This window comes from Girardinichthys multiradiatus, chromosome 6 (assembly GCF_021462225.1).
Source record: "Girardinichthys multiradiatus isolate DD_20200921_A chromosome 6, DD_fGirMul_XY1, whole genome shotgun sequence".
NCBI lineage: Eukaryota > Metazoa > Chordata > Actinopteri > Cyprinodontiformes > Goodeidae > Girardinichthys > Girardinichthys multiradiatus.
Window position 1 is genome coordinate 32,943,945 of NC_061799.1, and position 17,431 is coordinate 32,961,375.

At 37.9% G+C, this 17,431-nt stretch overlaps 1 protein-coding gene across 4 annotated transcripts; it reads left to right on the top strand.

The window, feature by feature from the left end:
- The first annotated feature begins 1,576 nt into the window (after window positions 1-1,576).
- tpm4b (tropomyosin 4b) lies at window positions 1,577-15,760 on the top strand. Of its 4 annotated transcripts, none has more exons than XM_047367845.1 (9): window positions 1,577-1,914; window positions 4,320-4,445; window positions 12,126-12,259; window positions 13,357-13,474; window positions 13,561-13,631; window positions 13,710-13,785; window positions 14,455-14,517; window positions 14,609-14,678; window positions 14,857-15,054. In XM_047367845.1, the coding sequence occupies exons 1-9, from the start codon at window positions 1,801-1,803 to the stop codon at window positions 14,937-14,939; spliced, it is 855 nt and encodes a 284-aa protein (XP_047223801.1). In that variant the 5' UTR covers window positions 1,577-1,800; the 3' UTR covers window positions 14,940-15,054. The 4 variants fall into 4 exon arrangements, with proteins under 4 accessions (XP_047223801.1, XP_047223800.1, XP_047223804.1 ...); XM_047367844.1 differs by lacking the exon at window positions 14,857-15,054 and adding an exon at window positions 15,167-15,760 and having other exon boundaries at window positions 1,580-1,914; XM_047367848.1 differs by lacking the exons at window positions 1,577-1,914; window positions 4,320-4,445 and adding an exon at window positions 8,081-8,323.
- The last annotated feature ends 1,671 nt before the right edge of the window (window positions 15,761-17,431 follow it).

The window sequence follows — 17,431 nt, forward strand, 5'->3', positions numbered from 1 at the left end:
GAGATAGACCAACACAAAGTAGTGCTTAACTGTGGTGTGCATTTGCATTTAGGATGCCTAACTTGGATACCCCAAAATACAACCAGTTGCCTTCAGAAGTCACCTAATTTGCATTACATGCAGACCTATACAGATCAAGAATAACATTGTGGAGAAGTTAAAAGTAGGGTTGGGTTGACCATCTCACAGAGCCCTGTTTAATTCATGATCTACAAGCCATGTAGGGGTCACAGCGATCATGCATCAGGTGCTCCAGAGACCAAAATTTAGCTTATTAGTCTACACCCAAAATGCTACATATGGTGGAAAACTTACACTATACATAACCCTGAACAGATCAGTGTTACTGTGAAACATGGTGGAGGCCGTATCATGCTGTGGGGATTATTTTCTTTTGAAGGGACAGGAAAACTTGTCAGAGTCTATGGAAAGAAGGATGAACAACATATAAACATATAACCAGAACAACAATGGACTCGTTTAGATCAAAGAATGTGTTAGAATGGCCCAGTCAAAGTCCAGCAAAAATACAATAGAGATTTGAAAATTAATGTTTACAGGTGTTCTCCATCCAATCTGACTGAGCTTAAGCTGTTTTACAAAGAGGAAAGGGCAGAATGTATGTTTCCAAATGTACTGAAAAACACTTGCATCTGTAATGGCAATCTATAAAGTCTTGACCCACTGGGGCTGAATACAAATGCACTTCACCTTTTCCAGATTTACACAGTTACGTTTTGCACAAGAATGAACTACTTTGTGTTGTTGCATCACAAAAAATCACAATAAAATACAGTTTGTGTTCGTAATGTGACAACATTAGAAAACGTTTAAGGGGTGTGAAAACATTGAAAGGCGCTGTTGTGTTCACTTTTGCTTTTCCTTCCATTTTTCTTCTGGTCTGACACAATAATCTGCAAATAAAGACTACAAATGCAGCTTAAAAATAAAAATGTAAAAATAAAAATCCTAGAAGTCACCTTAGAAACTTGCAATACTTTCCATGTTTTTCCAATTAGAAATCACAGACCATAAATCTAAAGAAAAGCCTGTCAAACTGCTGGTAATTAGCAGGATCCTACTTGCAGTGAATCTAGGGTTTGTGTCTCTGCAGCCCGACTGTAAAACTGCCTGTCTGCTGTGGATCGCATTCAGACTGTTCTTCGCCCACAGATTTTCTTTGGCTGGATCATTTTCCATCCAGCTCTTTTTCATTTAACAGTAGAATGAAAACTATGTCGTTTTCTAACCAACTCTGGTATTAACATCAATTTGAACATTCCTAAGTTAGAGCACAGGCATATAGATGGTCTGAAGAAAAAGGGGCAGAAAAACAGCAGTTAATAACTAATATGAATCATGTTCTTTATGTGGCTCTGGATTGTCCTCTCATTTCTTATCTGGTATTCTTTTCCAAATAAGGACATTGCCTGAACATTTACTTCGTTTTTTTTACTTCAAAGATCTCTTGAGAGGTGAAGTTTAGATTAGGATATGAGGGGGAGTGTGTGGGGCACACAGTAAATTCTGTGGGAGTCAAGTCGGGGAGTGGCAGAAGGGGTGAACGGGTGGGGAAGGGCCGTCATTCGGGACTGGAGCTGCCTCCAAACCTCCAGTCAAGTTTAAATTATACTGAGCTCCACTAACTCACATTTTGTATCCTCCTCTCTCCTCTCCATCTGAAAACCTCTCTCTGCCTTCAATCTTGAAGAGTTCCTCTGAGGCATCTTCCTCTGAGAAGAAAAAGTAATAAATTCCCTTTCTTTGAGCCCTACAGGACACCAAGAGCCAACAGCCACCATGGAGGCCATCAAGAAGAAGATGCAGATGCTGAAGCTGGACAAGGAGAATGCCATCGACAGGGCAGAGCAGGCCGAGTCCGACAAGAAGGAGGCAGAAGATAAATCCAAGCAGGTGAAGTGAAAGATGTCTTTTCATGAACCAAAATACAATATTATTTTTGTGTGTGTTAATAACTCTCTATATAATGAAGAATGGATATGGCAAAATAAAGATTTATATACTAATAATGTTAATAATAATGTTAAATAAGTCTGGGACAGTTATTTAAACCTCTTCTCCACCGCTATGATTGACTTAAACAACACAGTATGACCTGGACAGGTTTAATATACAGGTTGCCCTCTATTTTTAAAGTGTTTACAATTTATATATTTTTCTAATGCTTTTAATCGCTCGAAGGACTCATATTTTATGCCAACCCTTCCTTTATAATTTATATTTAATTGTTGAATTGCACCATTTTAACTGTATGTATTTTTAGTGCAGCTTTACTTTCCCAAACATGTTTCCCTGCACGGATAATAGTCAATTGAATTGAATTGAATTGTAAAAATGAAAAAAGCATAAAGCTTGAGAGAATGTGTAATAATACAGTCAATAATAATGTTTTTGTATACATTTATTGTTTTTTTGAGTAATATTGTGAAATCATGGAGGTTTATTATTATTCAGATTCACATTCAGAAAACTTTATTTATCCCCAGGGGCGAATTAAAGACAAACAGAGCAGTGTGGCCTGTATAAAAGGTACACTTGATCTTGATTTTTTTATTTATTTATTTAGATTATCTTCACAATCTAAATCATAACGTAATTACTTTAATTATGAACAATGTTTGATTTATTTAGGTGAATGTAATTGTTTTATGATACAACAAGACTTGAGTGAAATACTATGAAGATCTGAAAGTAAATAATAATTATAGTAATAATAATAATGTTTTCTCTAGCGAGAAACTGATACTGAGCCCCTTTTGGCACATTGTGTTTAGTAAATGCTTTAAGATGCTTTCAAACAGTCACAAATTAAGCAGCAAATGCAAATAGGATCCACCTTGAATCAAAGGGATTATATGCAGCAAAATGAGAGCATTTACTGCTGGAAACAATTCTCTCCAGCAGTAAATGCTCTCTCCTTTTTCATCAGACTTGCTCAGCATCCTTATCTGAGCCAAAGTCTGAAGAAAAAACGTCACTGATCCCAAATATCCTTATTTGGTGCTGCAGCACGCGAGCCTTGGAGAGCTCGATGTTTCCAAGCCTCTAAACTAATGACAGCGTACTTATCCCACTTTATATAAACAAAACAGAATTGAGACATGTAATAGGGCATTTAAGAGTTTCTAAATGAATGGCAAGTATTGCACTGTTTGGAGATGTAGTTGTCTCTGTGGTCCAAGGGGAGGAATGAGAAGAGGTTTGCAAAGCTAAAGGATCCACATTAAAGCTATTGGAAAGAATCCATCCATCCCTCTGGAGGCTGCTGCCCCTCATTATATCCTCAAAGAGCTTAAGGGGTGACAGTTATCACTGGCACTGCACATATGGACCCTCATCATATCTTAAACATCAGTGAACAGTCAGCATGAAATCCAAGAAGATCACACAGAGCTCTTTGGTTTGTCTAGCATAGCCGGGATGTGAGTAGTGCAAAGAGACACTTTCTTTGCTATTCTTGGCAGGACGAGTCGAACACCAGGGTGCTGTCTGGCTGACGGAAAGCACTGAAAATATACTGAGACTAACATGCAATGTCAACATCCATCACACAGAGGATCAGGCTCCGACTCCAGCGGTAATTAGAGAAGCGGGTCACCCAAATTAAAGAGGAATTTGGAAAATTTCAGGGGCTCTGAGTCTCATCAAGAAATGCCCCAGTTCCTGCTTATATTCCAGAGCATTGGTGAAAAAACAATAGACAGCAAATTAAATCATCATCAGCAGTCGTATAGCTTTGATTTGTACTCATGCAATATATGAACTACAGCTGAATGAGAATGCCACATTGAAGTTTGCAGACATTCTTTCTTATGTTTTTAAGAGGAGGCATCCTAATGATACCCTAGCATTTCACATTCAGCTGCAACAAGAGGTTTATTTAGACAGGTCTGCTGTAATAAAAGTTTGGTCAGCTGTCATAGAAATTGCAATAAATCATAGTGAAAAAACATTATTAACTGGAGTAACTTGTAAAATTCTTGAATTAATTATCCCTGAACCTTTTTAAATTTTGTCAATTTATAACCACTTTAATGTATTTTATGTGATAAATTAAATCAAAGAGGTTCATAGTTGTGAACTGGACTGATAACAACAGTTTTTAGCATTTTCTGCAAATAAAAATCTCGAAAATGTGGCATGCATTTGTATTTAGTGCAGCAAGTCCTAAAAATGCAAGTCCTAAAGTCCTAAAAATAAAAAATGAAATAGTTGCGCTACATTATTTCATCAGGTCAACAGAGCAAAAAAACTTTCCCAGTAACTTTATAAATATAAATATCTTTCTCGTGTCTCAGCTAGAGGACGAGCTGCTCGCCCTGCAGAAGAAACTGAAAGGGACAGAGGATGAGCTGGACAAGTTCTCCGAAGCCCTGAAGGATGCTCAGGAGAAGCTGGAACTGTCTGAGAAGAAAGCCGCAGATGTGAGTTAACCACAGCGCCACTCGCCTTCTGAAACACATTAATCACATAACACCACCACCACAACCTCTGGGTTTTCTCCCTGTACACATACAGTATCAACATCCCCTCTCACAGATGGACTTCACTAAACAGCAGTGATTGATTGCTACAAAAAAGGGGAGCAGCAGACATTGACGTTCTTGAAGTTTTGAAGCTTCTTATTTAGAGCGTTGCTTTTCTTACTTACCCAATACAAAAAGATAATATGTGTGTAATATGTTAATGTGACATAACAAAAAAAACTAATAGGATTCAGTTGCTTAACTATAAGTAATGAGGACGAATAAGAAAAAATAAGAAATATGCCGACGTATTTTCCAGATAATCACTACAAGAATCTCAAATTCCCTATTTTATGACACTTTGAGTTCATGTTTTGAGTAAAAAATCCCAAACTTAATCATTAAATGGTAAACATTTATCTTCTAACCCTGGCTCGCCGAGGCCACTAACAGAACTGTTTGTCAAGCACAGACAAAACTGGGCCAGCCTGTAGCCGAGCAGGAATGTCAGGAATGCAGCTTAAGCAAACAGAGAACCCCATACTGCAGTGTCTAATGAAATCAATGCTTTGGCCTTTTTAGGGGTGGGGATTTAATGCTGGGTCCAGCCTTACACTGCACAGCAGTAAATGGCAGCTGACCTTTAAAGAACAACACTGTTTTTCTCCTCTGTGCATTGTCACAGAAGAGAAAAAAGATGTTGTCATTGTTAAAACCTTAGGTGATATTAGACGGATTCTAATTAGGGAAAATCTTTAATTAAAAGCACAAAAGAAAACGGAAGGCAAGCCTGCTTTAGCCTGCCTCATCAAAGTGAAAATACTGATGTAACATTAGATTTACACAAAAAAATAAATGATAGCCACAATTAAAGCTGGAAGCTGAAAATATCTGGTATACAAAAAGTAATATATGCAAAGTGCAAAGTGACATCTCAGATCCATACATTTATTATATCTATTTTTGGAATATTTCCAGTTATAGTCTAATGCAACTAACATGGATCTTGAAAATGACGGTGCAGCAGGTGAGATAAGGTCTCAAAGGTCAAAACAAGATGAAGATCTGCAAGATCAGCAGTGGAAGCAGATGGCATCAGGTGCGTTCTGCTAATGGTTTTTACTGGCATGCTTGGGGGGAGCTGAAGTATGAAAACCCTACAAAAGGTCAGAAAGGGATGGTAACTCGAAAGTGAGCTTGGAAGTGGATAAGATCAGGAGTATGGAGAACTGAAACTGTCAGAATCAAAAATTAGAGCAGAAATAAAGACACAGCCACCATGCCAACAGATAAGATAGGATTTAGACACGTGAACAACCATTTATCTATAAAAAGGGAGTATAAATTCATTTGTTTATTCATGGTTTTTTTTATTACGGGCAGCACTCAGTAAGTGTTGCAAAGCAACCGTTGCTCTGTACATAACAACTATCAGCCTCTTTAAATGACTTTATTGTCCGTAGCTCAACAGCTTACTGGTCACAACACAAAACTATGATCTGTCATGGGTGATCGATAGCATTAATTTTCTCTGAAGATGAATTTGTAATCTTTCCATTAAGCTTTAAACAAGAAGGACATTTCTTAATTTTTATATAATACTTATGAAAAAAGAAAACCAGAAAAATAAACGTTTTCTGAAAATCAAGGCAGAAATAATAAAGAAAAGTAAATACTAAAGAAATAACATTTGAGCTACAGCTAAAACTGAAATATCAGCCAATGGTAGATGACCACCTGGTGTGGGTAGCATGGTGGGTATGAAACATCCCGGGTCAGATGGCTCTCCTTCGTAGCAGAAAACAGGAGTAAAGGTAAAGCAGCTTTAATTTTGGTGAGCCACCCATTATAGGATAGTACAACGATAGCCCTTTATTGTCTGTGGAATGAAGAGAGACATAGAAGATTAAAAAAAGAAAAACAAAGAAAACATTTTAATCATTAAGAATAAAGGTAGAAATGATGAACATTATGAGAAAGTAAAAACTGCTTTGTGATGATAGCTATTCCTTCTGGTTTTGCTTCCGTGTCACGCTAAAATGTTTCAGATTGTCAAACTAATTTTGATATTATACAAATATCACCAGAATAACTAACAAAATACATTTTAAATAATTATTTCATTTTTTCAGCTAGAAAAAGACAATCTGGCACTTGGTGAAAAAGTTATTTCCCTTTAAATCTCTAAACTGGCTGTGTCATCCTTGGCAACAGCAGCTGCTAGCAAGACTTTGCAGTAATTGGCAATGAGTGTCTTACATCACTGTGGAATAATTTTGGTCCACTCCTTTAGGCAGGATAGTCTTAAATCAGCCACACTGGAGCGTGAACGGCCTGTTTAAAGTCATGCTGCAGAATCTCAATAGGATAATGGTTCAGACTTTGACTAAGCCACTCTAAAACATCAATAACATTTATTTAGCTTTTTCCAGTGTTTCTTTATACCCCTAGTGAGATTGATCTTAAGGTCACAAACAGATGGCTAGACATTTTCCTTCAGGATTTTCTGGTAGACAGCAGAATTCATGGCCCTGTCAATTACAGGAAGTTATATGGGTCTTAAAGAAGCACAGCAACTCAAGACCATCACATATTGGACTGCCAGAATTATGCTCTGTTTCTGAAATGCCGTGTTAGCTTTATGCATGATATTTTGGGACCATGCCTTCCAGGCAACTGAGGATAGTGAGGCATGCAGTGCTTTAGATGCTGTTCTGATTTTCTTTGATGCTCTCTAGCCTACCAGGTGAGCCACGCCTGGGAAGATGGCTCTTGATGTAATTCGCTGGAGTCCCACAGCCTTAGGAAGTGCTTTTTAACCCTTTCCAGCCTGATATATGTGACACACATGGTTCCTGTTTGTTCTTCAATTTCTATAGGTCGGGTCATGATGTGTTGAGCTTTGAGCACCTTTAGTCTAACTGAGGTGTGTGGCTTGTGAAATAGTCCAAAAAATGTAGTTAATCGCAGTAAATATATTTTTTACCGAGGGCCAGGTTGGTTTGTAAATATTCATCACAGTTGTTTTTTTTTTTTTTTTTTACATTTTATAAGGCCGGTATTGTTTTGGGCACTCCCAGTCTTCCACAGTAGGACGAGGCTGAAGGAATGTCTTGGACCCCAGCACGGCTGCGGGTCATGTCTGCAAACAAATCAATTTACATTCCAAGGCAAAGGTCAACAATCCAGTTGAATGGGATTATCACAGCCCCACCCTACTCCTGACCCCCTCTTCTTCACGTCTTTAGGCAAATCTTTGATTTCAATAAAGCCACTTTTTAATTCAGTCAGTTTCTTTATGAGGCAACCACATTTAACCACGCCTTAAATGAGGCATACTTGTCGTTCTTGTCCTTATCCCACTCTTCCTGTGATCAGAGCAGGAAAATATACCTTGTTTGCCATATAAGTCCACAATAGAAAAGCCAAACTTCCACTCCTTTTTTTGAGGAGGAGGAGGAGGAAAAAGCTAAGTCCCTTCCCTTCCTGAAAGCTCTGATGTCATCTCAGACAGGTTTCTTCACTGGGATTGGAGGAACTGGTCATAAATTTCCTGAAAAACTCCCAGCCCATTTTTTTTTTTTTTTTTTTTTTACCCATCCCATCGTCCTTGATTTCCTGCCCGAGAAAAAAAGCTGAAAACTTGGGTTTGCCATCTATTTCTTAGCCCCTCTTTTTAAAGTCATTCTTTGCGTTTGAGAGAACAGCGAATAATCGCAATTATGGAAATGGTGAAGAAGAAAATCCAAACCCTCCAACAGCAAGTTGATGAGGCAGAAGATCGCGCACTGGCAGTACAAAGGGAGTTGGATACAGAACGGGAACTGCGGGAACAAGTGAGATCATGTATAAATTACAGAAGATCAAGCCGCATTGTATTGTTTCTTAAAGTTGTACTTCTGTAAAAACACGTTTTTTACAAACAGGTAAATAATTTATTCTCAGTATGACGGCAAATAGCGATAATGATACACTCGTAAGACATATAAAGTTGCCCGAAACCTGTCCAGATGTGAATGTGTTTCCTTTTCTCTGTTTTGTATTGTTTGAATTCAGATTTGTCGTTATTTGCAGACTTTCTTTGCAGACCCTAGTAAGGCTTTGTTACCTAACTTCCCACCCGCCCCATATTCATTGAACACATTGAAACTCTTCCCCGGTGTGGCTGATTTTTATATAGCATAGATGCATAACTGGAGATGCACTGATTGGGCCTTACCAGCCGGTACCGATTTTCAGTTGTCTTCGAGGTCTAAACTGTCAATTCCAGTTTTGGCCAACTTTATGAAATATGTGAAGCAGGTTTTCTGATAAGAGGCAGTTTCGAAACTGTAAATTAAGAAATGACAACATAAATCCTATTTATGCATCAAAGCATATGTTCCTAACCTATATCCGATTTGTTAATAAACCCAGAACAGTGAGTTTATAGTTTTTCTTAAGGTTTAAAGTTACTTTATTTCTGCCTGTTGTTAAATTTGTTTTGCAGTGGCTCAGAATATGCTTACACACACTGAAAAAAAATCTTAAAATAACCAGAACCATAAAATATAGTATACTCAATACTTAAAATGTTCAGGACGCAAAGACACAAAGGACATAGAAGAGAAGAGCAAGGCTTAAAAATCAAGAGAAATAAATAAATAATCAGATATACAAGTATTAAAACCAACTAAACTAAGAGTAAAAGTCAGTAAAATAACAAAACAAATAAAACCCAACAAAAATGGTTGTCAATAGTTGGTAAAGTGAAATACAATATAAAATCCATGAAAATTGCAATCCATTTAAAATCCAATTTCAGTCCATTAAAAGTGTCTGTGTCATGTTATCTTGTGAATTTCAAGACTACCTACATTTCAAGACTTAGTCTTGATTCATTTAATGAATAGGAAAAAAAACAGTTTTTCCAGTACTTGACCTGCTGTGATTTACTTCCTATCAATAGTTTACTCTTTCTCAAAGAGTGGTAGAAGTTAGAACATGGGATGCCTTGACACAGAGAAAATTTTGATATAACTATTTACATGATTAACATGAAACAAATTAGCTATAACTGTCTAGCTAATAGGGGTGTGACTATACATCCAGCTTGTGGGATTAGCTCATACCTAATATTAAGGTCAGGAGAATGTGATGACATTTTAGCTGTTTTTTAGGGAATGCTAAAAGTCCCCATTTTGTTGTTTTTAACTAATATAGAATATAGATTTCTGGTTTTCCAGGGTGTAATTCCAACTTCAGGAATCATTTGTATTGTCCCAAAAAAACATTATTATGAACTTGGAAAACACTAAAGGACAAACAGGGGTTTATATGTGGTTATGTGTGTAAAAGATTTGAGATAAAAACTGCTAAATGTGCAAATAAATGTTATACATTCTACTTTCCCTATGTTTAAAATGACAGTTATATTACATTCTAAACTCTGCACTGCTAAAAGACAACCGACCTTCCCGTTTAGAATCCCCAACATCCAGGTCCAGTTGCTTTACAGAACTGAAAAATCTCACTTTGTAGTGGAAAGTGAACGCACCATCATAACATTTAGCAATACGATTTAAAACACTGAAACACTACAAATACTGGTGGCATGTATAATTATGTGTGAGAAAGTTTAATCAGGTACAAACTTCCAGAAGGGCAAATACATTGTTTATTACTGCGGCTAAGATCATGCTTTAAACACACAGCAACCATATTTGACTTTGAAGTTGGTGTTGGCGAGAAACAACTATATTTTTCTGCAGTGTTATTGAGTAGAATATTTAATTTCTATTCTGTCTTTTATGACAAAACTCATCAACTGGAAAAAGTCCAATCATTGTGGTAGTACTGTTCTAAAATGTCTTCACAGTACTGCGGTACATGGAAAAATGCAGAGAACCAGTGGTTGAAGACATCAGGAAACAGTTTTACTCCTGCTTTGTCGAACATCCAACAAGCCCTTTGTTCCACTCTCTTCCTGTGACTCTTTTTTTTTGACTAAATATCATTTGACACAAAGCCTCTCTGGACATGAGGAGCTTGTAATCCTTCCTCCTTCTGTTCAGCCTTTACACAGGAAGGAGGGACACAGCTATCTGAGATATCAGGCGGACAGGAAACAGGCTGTGAAGAAGCAACCAAGGCTGAAGGATTTCAGATTTGTTAGGGTTAAATTGTCTCTCTGTTTTCCAGCGTCAGCACTTTTCTTTTTAAAGTGCCTGTTCTGGCTACAAAGTCCACAGCTTGTTATGAAAAGCAGAACAGAGATAATTCATAATGAATAAATAGAGTGGCTAACCAGAAGGTTCTAAGACAGCTCGAGATTGTCAAGATGTACTCTTTACTCAAAAATACCATAATATCATTGCTTTGACACAAAAAGTAAAGGAACATATATAACATGATCATATAACATAACACATAGCATGGAAAAATTTGGATGTTTATGCAAAAACATAAGCAAAAGTGTAAAATAAAACTCCTGCTAAATTTAGTAGAACTCAGTTTTAAAACAGCATTACCAAAAAAGATTTATTCTGGAGCAATAATATACACAATAATTGAACAAATGTATTTCTATATTGTAAAAGAGGAAAAAAGTAGAGCCGTCAGCTAACCAGCAGTGCACAGCAATAATTGGGAAAGGGGCATTACTGCATTACTCAGCATACAGGCTAAAGAAAGCTAAGGAGCATTCTCTGGCCTTTAATTGAAATAACTCTAAACGGCAGGAACCAGTTCCAGAACAAGAACAATGTCTTGGACATAGAGTAGGCAAAAGAAAACCTGTTTAGGGTTGAACTGACATCAGTTTCTTTCAATGGTAATGGTACAACCCAGGTCATGGCACCCCAGGCATGAAAGCCACATTGCCCATATCAAAGATCGTCACTGGCAGGAACGGTACGAGTGAAATGTTTGCAGTTTTCAAACTGTAACTTTTAAAACCTTGGTATGCTTTAGTACCAATAACCAGCCTAATCATGTCCCAGTTTGTCCCTCATTTTGGATTTCTGCTGAATGCATGTGATGTAATCTTAAAGCAGAGGAGTTCAGGCCTGTCACACCTCCATGCAAGTCAGGACAGACCACAGCCAAGCTTGTATTTGCTGGAATGGAGACATGCTTCATAGTTGGAGTCTTATCAAACCTTGCACAAATAAAGCTAAGAATCACTTTTCCTGTCCATACTGTGGTATTTGAGGGAAAACACAGATTACTTGTAATATTTCTGTACATATTTTCAAACCCAGTCTGAGAGTTTTACCTGTAGACATTTGTCATTTATGGCAAACCTCCTGCTACCAAGAATGACTCAATATTGACTTGTGGATGTCTTGAGGTTTGGACTCTGGTATGTAAAGCTTGAGCACTTTAAACAGCCTTGGCAAAAGGTCCAAATATTCTACTAAAAAACTAGAATAATAGTTTTAAATTTTGTGAAAAAGTATTTTAAACATTCTTGACAACTTGACTCACAGACCCTAACACTTAAATAAATACATCGTCGTACATTTACAGTACTTTTGCAGTTGCATTATAAATATCCTGCGCTGGATGTTGATCTCAGGAATCCTTCCAGCGTAATGTTTCCTGTCTGACCTCAGACCTCTAACTTTTCTCTGTCCATCTGTCTCTGTGTGGCTAAAGGCTGAGGGCGAAGTGGCCTCTCTGAACCGACGCATCCAGCTGGTGGAGGAGGAGCTGGACCGAGCTCAGGAGAGACTGGCCACAGCCCTGCAGAAGCTGGAGGAGGCCGAGAAGGCTGCGGACGAGAGCGAAAGGTGACGACCGACATAGATCTGAACTATTTAGAAGCCTTTATTAGTAAGAATGTTTCAGAACACTAAATGTAATAAAGTTCCAATCAAGCTGTAGCATTCGTAGCAAAGCTGTCAGCATTAATGTCAAACTCTAACCTATGTTGAGAGCAGAACTTCAAAAACTTTTAAAGGCCAGCAGTATTTGGACAAAACATCACTAGATCAGCTTCATATACCCATGTGGTTAATTTTGCTACCAGCAACTGTATGTCCTGTTCCACAATCTTTGAACAGCTTTGATAAATCAAAACAAAACAGAAGAAAAAGGTTCCTTGTCTAACCCTGAACAGCGAAAGGTGCAGACAGACTGTTACCCCATTTTATATGCATGGACTCATGAGCATTCTCAAAGGACCAAATTCTTACTAAGGATTCAGGAATGCCTGTGTTATATAACTCAATCAAACCCAAAAGCTTTAGATGCATCGATAAAACACAATACAATTGTGAAATTATGTATGCTATACAAAACCAAAATCTTCTTCTTAGGCAAAATACTCATATCTGCACCAAACAGAGGTTAAGAGAAAATATTCCATCTAGTTCAACATTGTCTTTTCTAAAACCTTGGATAAAATACTGACTAAGGCTGATAGTTGCTATTTATTTTTCCAACTTCGTCCTTTGTGATGGGAGAATATCAGGAACCAAAGACCCAGTTAAACAAATTGAGTTCTCTACTAGTAAAGGTTAAAGCTTCAGCAGAAATCTGTATTTTGAACTTCTTGTGGAGAAACTATAACATTTTTCTTTTTGTCAATGTCTTGCACTACAAAGGAGGCACTTCTGTTACAGTTAAATAGGCAACAAAAATGTTTCTGCCTCAACTGAGTAATTTAACACCATCAGTATTAGTTCTTGTGAGTTGAATGTGCCATTACACTCTCAAAAGGTGGGATTAATAATGTATTTAAAGAAGTTACAAATAAACACATTATTGCGTGGATTTTTTTTTTTCTTTAACATTTGAATCCGTGTTTTGTTAATTTAAAAGTATCACTTTAGTGAGATGTCTCTCTCTGTTATCGCCTAACACTTTGCATCTTTCTCATCTTCAGAGGCATGAAGGTGATTGAGAACAGAGCCATGAAAGACGAGGAGAAGATGGAGATCCAGGAGCTGCAGCTCAAAGAGGCCAAACACATCGCAGAAGAGGCTGACCGCAAATATGAGGAGGTGCATGCTCAGACATGAGCTGTTCTCCCAGGTTTTTAATAGCAAATCAGCTCCATGCTGATTCTGTTTCCTCTTTTTAACGACAGGTTGCTCGCAAACTGGTTATCCTCGAGGGTGACCTGGAGAGGGCAGAAGAGAGGGCAGAACTTGCTGAACTGTAAGCACAAGTATAACATTAAATGGTCACAAATGGCGCTAATGAGTTTGACCTAAATGTTTTACTTTGCCCCCACAGAAAGTGTAGTGAGTTGGAAGAGGAGCTTAAAAACGTCACCAACAACCTGAAGTCTCTAGAGGCGCAGTCTGACAAGGTAACCCTCCAGATTACACCTACTAACACTTCTCATAAAAGATGCATAAAAGATGCATAATTTAATCCCAGTACAAATCCAGCTGTTCTGTGAAGGTCTTAGAGGTTTGTTAGAGAACATTAGAAAACACACAGCGTCATAAAGACCAAGGAACACAGCAGACAGTCCGGAAAGAAAGGTAATATTTAAAGCAAGGTTAGGTTACAGTTCAGTGGCAGCATCATGCTGCAGGGGTGCTTTTCTTCAGAAGGGATGGGAAAGCTGGCCAGAGTTGATGGTAAGATGGATAGACAAGGCCCCTAAACATACACCCAATTGAGCAGTGGAATGGTTTACATCAATATCCATGTGATGGAGAGGCTCAGTCAAAGTCCGGGGACGGAGATGTTGGTCAAACAAAAACAGGACAATCCTGAAAGAAAACCTGATAGAGGCAACAAAAGACAAAGGTTCCTTTTACTTCATAATTATGCACTACTTTGTGTTGGTCTATCTATCACATAAAATCCTAATAAAACACACTGACGTTTGTTGTTGTAAGATGACTAAATGTGAAAAAGTCCAGTGGATATGAATGCTTTTACAAGCCACTATAAATGCTGATGGTAAAATAATCTACCTCAGCCACTTTTAGAAGTAAACTGATTAAGCATCTCCTTTTCTGTGCAGTACTCTGTGAAGGAAGACAAATATGAAGAGGAGATTAAAATCCTGAATGACAGACTCAAGGAGGTATCTTCACATTGTTCTTTAAGCTGTCTGTATATTTGTTGGCTATATCAGGGTGATTAATATTTGTGGGATTTTGTTTTGTTTCAAAAAGGCGGAAACCCGTGCAGAATTTGCTGAAAGGACGGTGTCAAAGCTCGAAAAGACCATAGACGACTTAGAAGGTACACCTTGTTTCCGTCCCAGTCCTGTCCCAATCTTCTCTTTTCTTCTTTACCGAATGCTATTGTAAATCTTTAGTCAAGTTAATATTTGACCTGGTCTCTTTCATTTCTCTCCTTTTCCTCCACCCTGACCTGAATCCCTTCACCCTGCCTTCTCTTCTGCCGTTTCCACCTGCAGATGAGTTATACACTCAAAAGCTGAAATACAAGGCTATCAGCGAGGAGCTGGATCATGCCCTCAATGATATGAACACCTTGTGAAGCTCCCATATGGCTTTGGATGTATTCTCTTCATTTTCTGTCTTCTCCCTTTGCCCTCTCTTATCTTTTCACAGTTTGCATCAAGCTGAAACACAATAAAGACATATTTCTCTTCTACTGCCTTCTTTCTTTCATTTACAATGTCTGTTTTCCTCATAATTATGTTTCTCAAAGCATGAATGCTTCTGTAATCATGCTATTCATTGCAGCTACCCTTTCTATTGCAGAGAGCCTGTCGCAGGCGAAAGAGGAAAACCTAGGGATGCACCAGGTTCTGGACCAAACACTGCAGGAGCTCAATAGCTTGTAAAAAAAAAACAAGAAGTACAAAGCGCAAAAAAACACCTTTTTTTTTGTAAAAGAATATTTTCTACATGCCATCCATTCTGTTTTTTCACGTCCCCTTGTCTGTGACTTTTTAACACATGTAGCCAATTTGTGTATTTATGGTTCATTTGTTTCTTTTGCTTTTTTAACAAATGGTTTTGGGTCCATATGATTTCAGTATTGGTGCTAGAAATTGTCTGCTAGACCAAACTCTGAGAACAAATAAAGCTTGTGATGATGTCAGTCTCAATGCAGCTCCTGATGATACCATGTCCTCTTCTCTTTTTGCCACCCCTGGTAAAGATGTGTAAAAAGTCTTAAAATATATCCATCATCTATTGCTGCTCAATCTGACTCTGTAAAATGTAAAAAAAAAAAAAAAACAGTTCAACTTTATTTGTAGAACATTTATTCATTGTGGGAAAAAAATCCCCATTTCCCCTATTATTGGCAGCCATAATGATTCCTATGAAATAAATACAACTGGAAACGTGTTTGATTTACACTTGTCTAGTAACTTTTAATTAACAACCCTTATCTTTCTGTTTCCCTGGGTTATAAATATGACATGACAAGGAGGCCCATTTGCCACTCTTCAAAATAAGAAAGACAAATGAACATGGCATTCAGGTAATGCAGATATTAGTTGATTTTCATACAGCAGGAAGTAGTTACTGGCCTAAAATTGCCCATTTCTAAAGTAAACAAAAATGCTAATACTAAAAAAGAAAGGATTAGTGAACAAACCGCAGAGGAGTCAGAGGAACACAGCAGACAGGTAAGGGAGACATTTGTGGAGAATTTTGAAACAGGGTCAGGTTTTTTAGGTGTTTCATGCTGACGACACCATCGCCCCCATGATGCTGTTGATGTGTCTCTTCAGCAGGGAGGGAAGCTGGTCAAAGATGACAATGAGTACTTACAGAAACTTGCTTTTATTTAAAGTCAGAACAGTAATGCAAACTGTGGACAATGGTAAAGGGTGTAAATAATCTCCAAAGCTCACCAAGTCTCCATAGCAACCATCATCTGTCTACATGCCAACCAGTTGTTTTGAGCGGGATGCCAGGAGAAAGCATCTTATTTACCCACCATCAAAAATATAAATGTTTTTAATGGGACTTTAACTGGCACCTTGTGCTTTGGTCAAATAAAACTTGATGGAGCTTTTTGACAACAAAGACTCATCTCAGTCTCCAGACTAAATCATAAGCTCAAGAGAAGAGGTTATAAGAGGACACAGAACTGGATAATCTAGACAGAATGTGCAAAGAGGAATAGCCAAAGATCCTCTCTCTGTAAGCCCCAACCTTATGAGATGTTATGTTTGCAAAAGTGGGTTGTATAATAAATGAACAGCTTGGGTGTGGAGGTTGCTGTAAGTGTTGGTATAGTTATTGTGAGTGTGATTTCTGCCTATTCTGTTCTGCATCCTGGAGGCAACTTCAACATTCACTCATAAAGTGTAATGGAAGAAGAGCAAGCAGAGGGCTAACATGTGTAAACGTGCTGTGTTTTCTTTATGCTCCATGAAAACAGTGAATTTGTTTTCTGTAGAAGCACCGAAGTCTGATCTTATCATTGGGGAAAAAACACTATGTCATTGGCAGTTCAAGCTTATCAAAATAATCAGATTACAAAAAATCTGATTTTATATTGTCAAAAGGAAGGGATCTCAGGACTTTTTAAGTACTGATGTAGTGTAGGTTTTCTATGACATTAAATTAAAATAATCACTGAGATCATTTCTGTGTGCAGGAATGATGTAAAGTTAGGCAATATTTTCAATAGACAAGCCTCCACATGTAATATACCCTTGAAAAGGGCTGCAAAAACAAAGAAGACACAACATATATACAGGTACAGCTGACTCTCTGGAGTCAGAACTGAAGCTGCACCCTCTTTTCTGAAGATTAAAGCGAAACCCCAATCCAAATGATTGGCCCACCTGAGTATCTCAAAAGCTCAAATAATACTTCAACTACAACTCCAAATCCCTGATGAGTTGAAAAGGAGACGCCGTGGATGCAGAGCAGGAGCTAAGAGAAGAAAGAGAAGGAGGAAGTTCAAACCATCTCTTCCGTCAATTATGATGGGCAATGTGAGATCGTTGGGAAACAAGTTGGATGAACTCCAAGTACTTGCGGAGCCAATGAACTGAACAC